Source organism: Brassica rapa, chromosome A02, assembly GCF_000309985.2.
Source record: "Brassica rapa cultivar Chiifu-401-42 chromosome A02, CAAS_Brap_v3.01, whole genome shotgun sequence".
Lineage (NCBI taxonomy): Eukaryota > Viridiplantae > Streptophyta > Magnoliopsida > Brassicales > Brassicaceae > Brassica > Brassica rapa.
Genome location: NC_024796.2, coordinates 19,074,162 through 19,088,117, shown reverse-complemented (window position 1 = coordinate 19,088,117; position 13,956 = coordinate 19,074,162). Strand labels below are relative to the sequence as shown.

The 13,956-nt window shown below is 41.4% G+C and overlaps 1 protein-coding gene across 5 annotated transcripts; it reads right to left on the bottom strand.

Moving 5' to 3' along the window:
* Positions 1-4,154: 4,154 nt before the first annotated feature.
* Positions 4,155-13,954, bottom strand: LOC103849029. 5 transcript variants are annotated; one of them, XR_004455437.1, is made up of 7 exons: positions 13,725-13,954; positions 12,506-12,537; positions 12,315-12,412; positions 12,034-12,183; positions 11,797-11,963; positions 11,612-11,714; positions 4,158-11,519 (listed from the first exon to the last, which is right to left on the bottom strand). XR_004455437.1 is itself a non-coding variant. In XM_033285413.1 (2 exons), exons 1-2 carry the CDS (start codon positions 12,238-12,240, stop codon positions 11,772-11,774), a joined length of 399 nt encoding a protein of 132 aa, XP_033141304.1. In that variant the 5' UTR covers positions 12,241-12,797; the 3' UTR covers positions 11,722-11,771. The 5 variants fall into 5 exon arrangements, 1 of the variants encoding a protein (XP_033141304.1); XR_004455435.1 differs by lacking the exon at positions 13,725-13,954 and having other exon boundaries at positions 4,155-4,770; positions 4,850-11,519; positions 12,315-12,801; XR_004455436.1 differs by having other exon boundaries at positions 12,315-12,537.
* Between the last annotated feature and the right edge of the window lie 2 nt (positions 13,955-13,956).

Sequence of the window (13,956 nt, the reverse complement as noted above, 5' to 3'; positions counted from 1 at the left end):
AAACGCTCATATGTGTTGATGGTTCCCTTCCTTCTCTCTCTTCGGCATCTCAAAGATCAAAATTATAAAGAAAGGATTGAGATGATTTCCTGGAAGAGGCAGAGGGGTAAGAGTGTCTCCTGTGACCCCATTATTCTAAGTCTGAAGGGAATGATCACACATTGTAGAAACGATGGGTATGAGTATCTCCTATGACCCTATTATTCGCTACACTTTGTCAAAAGAAAAAAAAGAAAAAAAAGGAAAAGAGCATCATGTCAATAAGATGAACTAGATGTCTAATCAACATCGAAATTCATTGGGATTGAAACTAATAAAGATATTCAGAGAAGAGAGTAGGGAGAAGAAAGGAATCAGATGAAACTACCTACTTGCTTGAGTTGAGTCCATGTGTTCCTTGATCGATACTCCCAAGGTAAAGCCTGCACTTTTATTTTATGCAAGAAATGAGGTTAGTAGAGGGGATTGTCAGACAGGATCTGTTAAGTTGTTGACTAGGTGAATTTGGTTGCTATACTAGGATATTGTATAATGTGCTTCTAAAGTTAGGATGTCTATGATTTGGTTTGCACTACTAGAAAGATGATGACTGAGTTTTTAAAATCTTTTGAGTCCCTGCAGTTTTCAAACCTCTTTCAGAGAGACTGCCTGTTGGTTTTGCTTGAGGACAAGCAAAAGGGTAAGTCTGGTGGAGTTGATAGACCATATATTTTACCCATTCTTAATCATGATCTATAAGTGTTTTAAAGTTTTTTAAGATACAATTATTATGTTTTGGAGTCTATTTAGAGTATTTACAGGTTCAGGGACGTTTAGGAGAAATATGGTGATTTTGGAGTCTTTTGGAGCCTTTGGAGGTGCAGAGTTGCACATACGCGTCAGATATTTAGCTATGGATAGAGACCTTCCGACACTTAGATTGAGCCCATATTTTCCCACAAGATAGAGCTTTGAGTTAGCTATCCAATGCCACCGGTCTCAGGTCAATCAGCCTCCTGTAGCAGAGATTATGCCTGTTTTATTGAAGAGTGGTCAGTCTGCCTCGCGAGAGAAAGCTATCGAGAAGAGGAAGCCACGTCGATCGATGCAGCACTCTGCACGTCGATCGATGGAGATCCCAGATCGTGGGCCTTGTATAATTTATGACTGCGTGAAGCCCAGAAGTAACCACAAATTACCAGAATGCCCTTGGACGACCAGAAACCCTATTTATGTTATTTCTAAGCCATTGTTGACGGCTACGCTTTTTACACACTTTCTTGGATTCATAGTTTTGTTAGGAGAGAAGGGAGGAACTCCTATCAGAGTCCTCCTGGAACTCCTTTGGTTTTATTTTATCTATTTCATTTCAGTTTTTTCTATCTATTCATCTATGATTTATGTTTTCATGTCTGAGTAGATCCACCTGTTAGATCTAGGGTTCAGATAGGTTTGTTGGATTAGCCCCAAACTATAGATCTGCCTTGTTATGATATTCATGATAGATCTATACTTATTGCATGTTCTAGAGTAATTAACTAGAATATTGATCATAGGATTGCATACACAAGCATCCTTGTTATCCCATTCTGACATCTATCTATCATATTAGGATTGCTAGAGAGGGCTAACCGCCAATTTAGCATCCTACTAGGGCAAATCATCTCGCGCATAGGCCTGGCTAGAACCCGTCGATCGATGTCCTCAACTGACTATCGGTCGACGTAAGTAAATGTGTATCGGTCGATGTCCCAATAGGACCATCGGTCGACACTCTTTCGTGATCAAGATACTAACCGTTGAGACACGAAATCTAGCGAGTTAACCAGTGAAACATGCGACAGCTGATCACTGAGTTAAGCGGTTGAGCTCTAACATATCATGCATGCAACAAATAGGTACCTATACGAATTATAATCTCCAACACCTGAATAGAAACCCTAGATCTAGAAACCATCCTTCCATCGAACAACCCTTGCCAAGTTGAACAATTGACTTGTTCAACTTGTTTACTGCTTTGTTTATTTAATAGCTATTTTTCTGCTTTATAATCTATTAGCCTAGTTTATTATAAATTGTTTAGATCTAATCGGTTCCCTAACTCTCTGTGGATTCGATTCCTAAGTACTATAACTCGACCTCTTTTGATGAGAGTAACACTCTTTAGGGCAATTTGAGTGATATCATATACCATGACTGAAAATTGGTGAAATCCATGGTATATCAACTCCCCCAGACTTATCATTTTGCTTGTCCTCAAGGAAAACAAACGGACAGTCTCTCTGAAAGAGGTTTGAAAACAGCAGGGACTCACAGATTTAAAACACAGAAGTCATATCGCATTCCACATCTAAAAAGTCCTAATCACAAAACACATTATACCATATCCTAGCTTAGCAACCAAATTCCTCTAGCTAACAACTTAGCAAATCTTATCTGACATTCCCCTCGACCAACCTCATTTCTTAGGATAAATAAAAGTGCAGGCTTTACCTTGGGATTAACGATCATAGGATGCAAGGATTGTCAAACAAGTATCTGGATCTGCAGGTAAAAGTTAGTTCATATCTTCTCTCTACTAATTTCTCTCTTCGGTCAAAGTCTGCTCATATTGCATGATCATTGACCAAGATTGGACAGGCTTCCATGAATCAAGTCATGTTCACTTCTTTTTGACCTATATCCAAGAATTCATATGAATCGAGCCTTGACGATTGCCGCCTCCAAGTCCCGGTCGAATTCTTTTTGTTGGAATCCTTATGAAGCAAGCCTTAATGGTGTAGCCACCAAGTTCGGTTCGGATTCCTCCTAAGTACTTACCTATTATATATATATATTTATGTTTTTTTCATATATCTCTACTTATAAATCAAGGGTCGAAATAGAGAGAGAAAAGGTGATAAATCTACACAAGGCTTTACCTTCCAGACTTGTTTGACGAATCCGATCCCATGTATACCAAGCCCCATGTCAGGTTAGTGTTGGAGGTTAGCTTTGGTTCTTTCAAACAAGCTAGGCAAGTGTGTATAGTTGACACGTTGATCCACTTTAGCATCCTTAGTGCTATCTGCGATTAGTAAATCTAGAATGGTGCTAAAAAGTGGTTAGACATTGAAGTAAAAATCATAAGGTCTTATTCCCTTTCTTGACTCAATAAAATTATTTTTAAAGATTTTGACAAAACTCAAGAAAATGGTGTTAGTACTACCTCTCCTAGATTTAAATTACACCGTCTCGGTGTAAAGTCCCCAAAGGTGGTGATAACCAAAGTTAGATGTTTGAGAAGTTAGAGCAAGGTGTCGTACCTCTCTGTCCCGCACATCGATAATACTTAAATGGGCAAACGAGCTGGATCAGGTCTAAGAGACCTTCAATCCTGGCCAACCCTTAATTACAAGTGGTACAACCACGCAAAAACAAAACGAGTATGAGACATAAGGTAGGAATGGGTCTGCGCAAGCCCGAGTATGCCGTCAATACTACCTAAAACCCCTGTATAGCCTCAGGCATATCGGGGTCCAAAGAAAAAATACTAAAGTGTGAAAGTACTTGTATTAAAATACTATGTGCTAGAATAATACAGGGGACACGAGGTATAATTTCCCTTGAGCAAGTGCAAAAGTCCGGGAGCACCAGATAATACTCTACTTCTCCAGATGTGGAAAATAGCAAAGCCTGGCACTTGGGTTTTCACCCACACCAGCACCCTCTAAGCCTGATAGTGGCTTTCTGCAGAAAGCAGCATGCAGCATGGGAACTCGATAGTGACCAGCGTCCGAGCGAAAGAATGCGAAATCCCAACAGGTACCGGTAGTGGCCTCGCCTAGGATGGCAGAATATGTTCCCTTAAAATTTAAACTGAATACGCCCGGGTTATTAAGAACTTTCGGGTCCCCATGCAGTCTCCGGGTCCCCATGCAGTCTCCGGGTCCTTAACAAATTTCTTCAGGGCCTGGAAAAGGTAAACCTCCAGGTTCTTATTAACCCCCGGGCCCGACTACGATCTCAGGATCCAAAGATAAAACCTCCGGGTCCCCAAAGATCTTCGGGCCATATACCCTTGGGGCTAAGACCTCAATTCCGAACTTACGGGAAAAAAGGAAACAGGGTTTGCAGGAAAAGAAATCCATTACGAAAAAGCATTGTTCCAAAGGAGAATCAAGAAAGGCAGTAAGGAATTGGAATGTAATAATATCGATTCATAACGGATTCATATTGATACATGCATTAGGATCCCGATTTATGGATCCCTCGGTTCAAGAAAGAAAAATAGGAGGATCGAACCACAAGAAGCCATTATTCAAAGAAAAACAGATTCGACAACAAGCAACAAACATCTAGAAAGGTGGACCGGCTGAGACTCGAGACTCCGCAGCGGACCTCGAACCTACTTGAGGGCACCCTCCAAAGTGATGATCTGATCCTTCAGAAGAAAGCAGATGCCGATGATATTCTTCTTCGGGATCCCAGCGTTCTGTTCTTCCTTCCAGCCACTCCGTATAAGCTCCAATCTGGCCGAAGCTCTCACCTGCCAAATCAATAAGTCACGCTGAGCTGCCATGTCTTGCACCCGGTTACGAAGAAGAAACAACTCAGTAAGAAGCCTCTGCGGAACGCCCATTAGCGGTGCATCTCCAATCGCGGTCCTGGAGGGGAGCGGCCTAGTCCTAGCAACTGGCGGTGTTGCCCTAGTCAAACGAGGTGGGGGAGTATAGAAAGAGCGTCTTCTTCGCGTTCCAACCTGCTGATATTTGTCATAAAGGCCAGAAACAGGGAGTCTCGCAATATTCCCTGAAAAGTAAAAAGTGTAGAGATGAGACCCTACCAAGACAAGATTCTATTAAGAAGGGACCAAGAAGCAGAAATTTACCCCAAAGACGACGATGACGCATGACCTTCTTACTCATCAGGAAATGTACTCCACGGAAACGTCGAGGGATCGCTAACATCTTTTTTGCTACTGCTTCCCCAAGAAAGGATACCGGACGAGAGACATCTAAAAACAGAACCAGTTGTCAGCATACCAACAATCAAAGAAGGAAAATGCGCCAGAAGCATGACTTACCAACAGTACGCCAAAATGTAGGATAATGGAAGGGTTCCTGGATCTTCATAAACACGTACCGACTGGTCCAATTGTCCCCAAAGGGGTAATTACCCCGGGTGCCTCTCGAAGGCTCTTCAACCAAGGGAGCGCCGTCACGAGGCTGAAGGTGGTAGAACCCATGCATGATTGTCAAAGGGGCAAAGTATTAGGAGTATAGAACTTCGTATACCCCGGTATCAAGGTCATAAAGCTCCCCGAGTACTTGGATCGACATTAAAGTCTTCCATGATAAAGGAGTGAGTTGATAAGGACAGAAACCCAAAAACGATGATACTTCAGCCACGAGCGAAGGGACGATCCCTCGGAAACCTGCTATCAGATACGCCTCAAAAATAGCTATCTCGCCTGGCCCCCCATCAGGAGCGCGCTCAAACTCCAAGGAACTCCTCATCTGCACCGAAGAGTGGATCCCGGACTTTCTCTGTATCACCTTCAGAACTCCCTCCTGAATTCCAGAACACGGGCCATCGTCGATAACGAGGGAACCACGTTGCTTCAAAGGTGCCATTGGGATCGCCTCGCTATCAGTTTCAGAAACTTCTCCGAAAGAAGCGACATGGGAGGAGAAAGGATCAGCAAACAGGCGGCAAGGCCTTATGCGGCCACCCACGAGTGAAGCAGGAAGATCAGAGTTCATCTTCTTAAATAAGGGATGAACGAAATTCTACGCATCGGGCACCCTAAATATATGCCTGATTATTTCATTTTTGGAGCCAGAGAAAAGGAAATCAGATAATTCCAAATCTTCGGAAAAATCCTTTATTAAAAAAACAGCCGGCCTGGAAAAAGGAAAGGTGCCAAGGGAAGCAATGGCTACACCTTTCTCCTCAAATCGACGGATCTTAGTCTCAAAGGCCCCAGAATCACCCCAGCAATAACTCTCTCTAGCCCGTGCGTGGTTCAAATTTCAGACCTCCAGCCTCGTCATCTCCAGAAGATAAGATAAACTACTACTAGACTCAGGTCAAACACGAAGGAACCGGTCCTCACCTGGGTTCAGAATGAGTTCCGGCTTGAGTGGAACCCAGGCTAGCAAGACCAATGGAACGGGGTCCTGCCTAAGGGGATCCTGCTGAGAATGAGCAACCCGGTTGATTTGAGTACACAAGTTATTCCCCGACTTCGATGACGAAATCGAGAAATAAGGGGGAAACTGTTGGGGAAAAATATCCCGGTATCATTTCCTCCAGCCTCCAGGCAGGACCCAGACCCTCGGGTCCCCGATAAGGGAATGCTCCAGGTCCCTGCTTGAAGGAACCCCGAGTTCGGTCCCTGGAACCGAGCTCCCTTCCAAGAAATGTAAAACTTCCGATAAGGAGAACCTTCCATATTTCCGTATATGGAAGCGTTTAACTTAATGGAACCGATTCCTAGACGACTATATAAGACCTACTAAAACCCTAAAGCAAGGGATCGACTTCTCCAAGGCTTAGAGACTAGGACTAGACGGCTAGAATTAGGGTTCTTACTCAATACCTTGTAACCTCGCTTTTTCGTGCTTGTTCTATCTAATAAAAGTCTCTTCAACCCTATCTCTTTATTATCCTCTCTAAATCCTCACGAAATACATACAAATACCCTTGGTTTACTAGCTTGTCCATCGTTCCGTAGTACTCACAAAGAGCCTACACAAAAATCCCCTAAAACTAGGTAGTCTTGCAAAGGCAATTTTATCTCTTCACCTTTTATCAAGGTGGGGTTTATCTCAACAGGGATTTCAATCCCCTGTTTAGTTTGGCTAGCCTCATTGCTCAATTGACCTATTGGTTCAGTTTGGACTACTTCCTCATTAATAAGCTCCGTAAGAGAAGACTTACCTGCTTCCGACTGGGCGGTGTCGATCGATGTCAGGAACTCCGTGTCAGTCAATTCTTCGGTCTCCACGTCGCTCGATAACATTGCATCTTTGTCGATCGATGCTCGGCCGAGTTCTATGTTCTCCATTCTTAGTGTCTGCGTAGACAGGGAAAGAAAGAAAACTTAGCATGTTTTTCGTAACAAGTCTATACTAAATTCTAAATTAAATCTAATGGTAATAAGAAAGAGTCCCCGACAATGGTGCCAAATTTGATATCACTTAAATTACCCTAAGGAGTGAATTACTCTCTCAAATAAGAAGTTCAGATGTAGTACTTAGGGATCGAATCCACAAGGACTCTAGGATTACTCAATAGATCTCAGGGATTAGAAATAAACATAGACTAAGAGGTTTATTTGTTTAAAAGCAGTAAATGATGAGTCGAACAAGGTAATTGTTCGACGGTATAAGTTGAAGTTGTTTTAAGGATGGAAAAACAGCTAGACTTAGGCAAATTCTCAGGTATGAAAAGCATGCAATTTAGTTCAGGCTAAAGGGTTTGACAGTTTTTGAACTCAAACAATGGTAAAACCATATAGGTTTTCTTTACTAGATCTCGGATCTCAACTTCCGTCTTTTGATCTCAAGAAAGAGTCGATCGATGTGACTTTATGCACATCGTTTGATACACCTTTCAAACAATTTATCGACACAACGATAGTAGCGTCGATCGACGGTTCTTCTAACAAGCTTTACGAGAGGGTTTTAAGCTGTTCTCTAACCTTCTAGACCAAATCTCGTTGTTATCTAGTCAGTTAGATCACACTGGATATTTCAGGTATTGAGGGTAACGGTTGGTTATCTCTATTAATCCTAAGATCTAAAATGAGGGTGATCAATCCTAATTTTAGCACTAAGCTCAACAAGCATGAAAGAATAATCAAAACACCTTTTTAACAGTCTTATTAGCAGCACATACTTTCAATGTTTATCAGAAACTTAAGTCTAACAATTGGGTTTACTCAGACATATTCATGAGAGACAAAGTCATGATGGTTTGACTAAAACTCAAATGAAATATTGAACACAGAAAGTAAGAGTAATAGAAATAAGGGAGTTCAAGATCTTCTCTGTTATGCAGTCTCAAATCTATCTCTCCAATCCTAAGCTCTTATAATGGTAGCCAAAATACTTCTTCTTCAAACTAGGTTGTTAGGCCAGTCTACCTCTAAAATGATACAAACCCCTAGTACATATAGCCTCACAGGCGAGGCGGCTAAGGGCTTAGGTTGCAATTAATAAACTTTATGGAAATGAAATCTTCTAATTTCGTGATTAGTCCTCAGGTGATCCAACATCGATCGATGACTCTAAACGGCTGTCGATCGATTTTAATTGGCTTCGGTCGATCGACATTGCTCTTCAAGCGTCGATTGGTGCTCTACACGTAAAAGCACTCCAAAGTGTCCCAAAAGCAACATTTCCTTCTATCAAGTAACTGAACCTGTAATTGCTTTGAAAAGACTCTAAAACATGATAAATATATCTTAATACACTTTTATACCATGACTAAAAATGGGTGAAATCCATGGTATATCATTTAGACAGAGAAATCGCGAGCTCGTTTCATTGCACTTCCTGTGGCGAAAAGTCACGGCTAGATTTTCGAATTTCTCAAGAACTGTGGTGTTTGTGTAAGCGTTGGCCATAGGCGCAATGGCGGCTGGAGTTGTCTTACCAGCGTTGTTGCGAACTGCGATTTTGTCTTTCGTATTTCCTGACATTGTTTTGATCAAGCGTTTTGCGGCTATGAGTTAGAGTAATCCATACCCCGCCCCTCCTTTTATCGCCAAACTATGGAAACCAAAACTCACACCGTCGATTTTCGTTTAAATTAGGAAACCCTAACTTTCCGAAGGTACCGGATTCTCTGCGAGAGCCAATGACAAGTAACCAAATAAATGTAGCAAATATGTAAAGACAATAAAGCGAGTTTAGAAAGAGTTGATCTTATTTCGAATCCGCGTAAGAGCGTTGCGATCATTACAAAAGATTACAAAAGCTTCGGCCGAAAGAGTCGCAGCTCGAGAACAACAAACAAAAAAGATATGAAAAAGGTTTTGATTTGATTTCGGCCTGAACTTTATGAAAGGCTGCCTATGTACCCCTTTCGAGGATCAGTCGAATGTAGTTCGATTGAAGGAGTAGAACAATAGATCGAACTGCCTAGGCAAGTTCGTCTAGTAATCAGGTGCCAGTCATAGAAACAAAAAATGTCGAGAATAATGCCTAAAAGTTTCTAAATGCAGAGAGTTCTAAGTCTAAAAGAATTGTCCCCTTGCCTCTTCAACCACGACGTCCTTATATACTCTTCCTAGAGGCGGTTTTCTCTTTCCATTTCTGCCCTTGGTCAAGTTTATCGCTTCGCGGTAATATTCCTTTTTCCTTCGATCTTTGTGTTTATCTTTGGAAACTTCACATTTATCCTCTGACCTTGACATTTATCTTCTCCTGCATCACAAAAGATAAACCGTCATAACGATTGGGCTTGATTTCGTATAAAATCGTAAGTGGGCTCTTATCCCCGTTCTGGGCCATTTCGGGCCGTCTTCCGACTTAGGCGTTTTTACGATTTTATAAAAAGAGCGCTTTTGAAACGATGTCGATTTCGAAGAACATTCAAATTCCTCGTATAGCGTAGGCAATTCGAGGTGTTCAGCTTACCGTTGTCGTTTTATATGATCGATACGAATGTTATTCGAGAGAAAGAGTTCTTGCGGTTTTTAAATCGTAAAGTGCCAACGGTGACTCCGATCGAGATGAAACAAGAGCAGGTTCGTTCTAATCCTTAAAGGGGGAGCTGCGAGGATGGGAAGAAGACAGGACGATCGTTCCAGAACGGCCATCCGCCAAACTGTACTAGTCTAGCTCGGCGGATTACGAGCTGGTCGCGTGTTCGTTCAAGCTCTTCGGATGGCCGAGCTGGTCGCATGTTCGATCCAGATCGGCCATCCGCCGAACTGTACTAGTCTAGCTCGGCAGATTGCGAGCTGGTCGCGTTTTCGATCAAGCTCGGCCATCCGCCGAGTTGGACTGGTTCACCTCGGCAGATGACAGAGCTGGTCGTGTTGTTGATGGCCAAGCTGGACAGTGTGCTCCGTTCACCCTTCAATAAAACGGGCATAACATATGCTACAAGATGCTGATTGACCTCAGACCGGTGGCATTGGAAAGCTAACTCAAAGCTCTATCTTATATCCAAAAACGGGCTCAATCAAGCCATGGGAAGGTCTTCCTCCATAGCTAAAACTATGACGCGTCTGTGCAGTTCTGCACCTCAAAAGGTCTGAACGAACGAGTTGGACTGCGTGTTTGGTTTCGTATTCCATTTCTCTCGAGTATTTTGCTCAGGAACCTTTGTTGAGAGTGTGTCAAGAAACGTTCGTACAGAAACACAATTTTTGGACGTTTATTTCGAGATAACTGATTTTGACCCCAACAGTTAAATGTTTGCTTCTTATTGTCGATAAAAAATATCAAGAACTCGTCGTATAACCTGTTAAATAAAAATTATACGAAATTTTTATTGCGAGAAATATTTTCCGAGAATTTTCGGAAATTGATTCTGTCGTGACCGATTTTGACCCCAAAAAGGTCCATAGCCTCGTTCGCTATCCTCAGCGATAATTTTGTGGAACAATTCGCCAGCAGCAGAGACCTGGAGAAAACCTCTGTTGGTCTATACGAAATCCTCCAGCATCGGGCGGAACCCCTGCGAGGCTACATAGCCTGCTTCAATCAAGAGAAGTTGGCCATTCCCGAATGCACCATCCCCACTGCAATCTATGCCTTCAAGAGAGGCTTACTCCCCTGCGGGGAAAATGGTAAGAAGATGTTGCCAGTCGCTCTAAGGCGCAGATAAAGCAAGACCCCAAGGCGGTCAGAACGGATCTAACCGAGCGAGACGAGAAACATTCTCCAAGACAAGCCAGGGATTCCGGGAACAGAAGCCAGGGCAGATACCAGAACCGGCCGAACAAGAAGGCAGAAGGGATGGCAGTGTCCACGTGGCGAGACATCTCTCACCTCTCCATATCAAGGCTGTGGAAACTGAAATTCGCAATGTCGATTTCCGTTTAAATTAGGAAAGTAGGAGAACCCTCGTTTTCCAGAGGTCCCGGATATCTCCTAATACCACACGCCAAGCAATCATAACACGAGATAACAACGATAAAGTATAAGAAATCATAAAAAGAGAACAAAGAGAAAGTTTTCTCCATGCCTAGTTGCTCTAAGTGCTAAGTTTTCTCTGAAAAAAGTTTTCTCCATGCCTCTCGCCTAGGACTCCTTATATACTCGCTCCTAGTTCGGTTTACGCTTTTCCCCTTCTGCCCTTAAACCGTCATAGCCTAAAAATGGAGATATTCTATTTTTCCCGATCTTCGTAAGCATCTTCCAAAACTTCGTATTTATCCGCGTAAACTTGACATTTATTTTTCCTTGCGAACCAAGCGTAAACCGTCCTACGGATTTTGGTTAAGAAACACATATTTATTCTTAGGACTTCTAGGATAAGGACTAGGACTGTTGTGGAGCATCCATTGGATTCCCTGCAACAAGATTCACCGACATCTCCTGCAACAAGATTTACCAAGACACCCTTATTTAACTTGTTTCTATTTCCAATTTAGTTAAGCTCTATAGACGTTATGCGTATCATCTTTTACCTGTGGAACGGCCTCTTATGTAGATGCTGATGCTACATACTCAGCTGCCTTTGTTGATGCTTCGGCTGCTTCCTTCATTTTTTTCTCCTCCTCCAACATTTTCCTACATTTGAGATTGAATCAACCGATGAGTAAGAGGAGATTGAATCAAACAAATTGTTTATTCGAAGATCAAAAGAGACCACCTCTGCCAAGTGGGTATGTAGTCATTAGCGATACAGAAATTTTCATGATGCTCTGACCAATTCCCATTTTCCTCCCTGTACCTTTCACAAAAACTCAAACGCCACATATTCAATTTCACTATAAAGTCCTTCACCATGATGGAAGAAGTGCAAACTGTTCCATATCCCTGAAAATTGAAAATACAAATTAATATTGATAGTTGTAAAATCATAACGCTAATTAGTTCTAATTCTTACCACAGTGTCGACAAAAACCGAGTTCAGCACGTCATCCTCATCAGCTCTTGTTGGATTGGTCATTATTGTCTTAGCAATCTGATAGTCATATAGATGTTGGTCTTGATACTTTGCCAGCATGTTTTCAAACTGAACCATGAGAGCTTCAGACTGCATAATTCCAAAAAAAAATTTAGAAATGATTCCTAGCACTAAACGTTTGTTCATTCCTTAGCAAGCTTCAGACTGCATTTCCAAAACTAAATCATTTCTGAGCACTCAACGTTCTGTCTTATTGGTACCTTAGCATTGGTGGGATCATTGCGACGCATACCATTTAGACTGCACTCGGACAAAATGTCTGCATCGGGAGTAACTTCATGGTACTCCGGAGAATAATCTGCAGTGTTGTTGATGTAGTAACATAGAGTTACACTGGATGTCAGCGACAATAAGATAGAAGTTCCATAGGTAGGATTCCCAAAGCTTACACCTCTCTACGAAAATGTTTGGGAGTACGGAGGCCTATACAGTATAAGATATAAAAAACAAACAATCAGTTCTTTTTTTTTGGCAACTTGTATATTAATAAAAACAGAACTGTAAGATAATACATCAGATTTTTATGAGCCAAAAACATAAGGTCCTTCGTAGGGGTGGGCACTTTACCCGATATCCGAAGTGGCACCCGAATCCGATCCGAAAAACCCGAACCGAAACCCGAACCGAAGTAGCAAAATACCCGAACGGGTATTGAATAAGGAGAGATTGGATACCCGAACCCGAACGGGTAATACCCGAACCCGAATGGATATCCGAAGATAACCGAACATATGTATAATCAACCTTATATTTCTAGTTTACATCTCTCATTTTATATAAAATATTTATATTGATACTACACATACTTTAAGTTCATATGATATACATACAATTACGGAAAAAATGATTTGCTACTCACTTAAAATGCATGTCAAGTTTTTTATTTCAAAAATTAACAAAAAGTTACAACCAAATTTTTTTTTAAAAAATAACTAAATTAGTGTCTTTTTAGTTTTAAAATGTTATGTCCAAATCTATTTAACCATTCAATCTATTAAAACAAAAAAATTAGTTAACTTAATGTTATACTTTTAAATACAAGAAACTTGAGAAATGAAAATTTTAATTTTTTTTTTCAAAATCTAAATATCCGAACCCGATCAGAAATAACCGAATCCGAACTAAAAATACCCGAACCCGACCCGAAGTACAGAAATACCCGAACGGGTTCTACACCTCTATACCGAAATACCCGAAAATCCGAAATACCCGATCCGAACCCGAACGGGTACCCGAACGCCCACCCCTAGTCCTTCGTTTCTTCTAAAGGAAAAAATAAACCTGTCCCAAAAGACTAGAACAAGAACTTCTAAAACAAAGCTCTAATCCTTACAAACACCTGTAACGTCAACCATACAACCACATTTCCAACAGATTAACATAAGCACATATTTGTACTCGGAAACTTCAACTAATGAAACTACTAAATCTGTCTCCAAAAATCTTGAGGCTTTTCCTGTACTTATTTGTTTCTATCAAAGAAACCTCTACGTCTAACATCCAAAGTTACTAGAACAAGAAAACGTACACACAGTTTTCTACATACAAACAATCGATCTAAGACAAGGAAAAAAAAACTTAACAATTTTGAAGAAAGAAAAAATATATACCGTTGTAAAGTCAAAACAAAGACATTATATCCCTGAAGTCCGCGATAGAGCATATGGATGAAACATAACAGCAATCTGACCATTTTTAGAAAAAACATAAAGAATAACCTCCCGTAACCTTGTTTCTTCCACCGTAAACCTGTTGGTTTTCATCCCAAGAAGCAGCAGACCTTACACAGCTGTGATCATCATCACTGTTATGCAAGTGCAGAAGCGCGTAATAGCGGCTCCT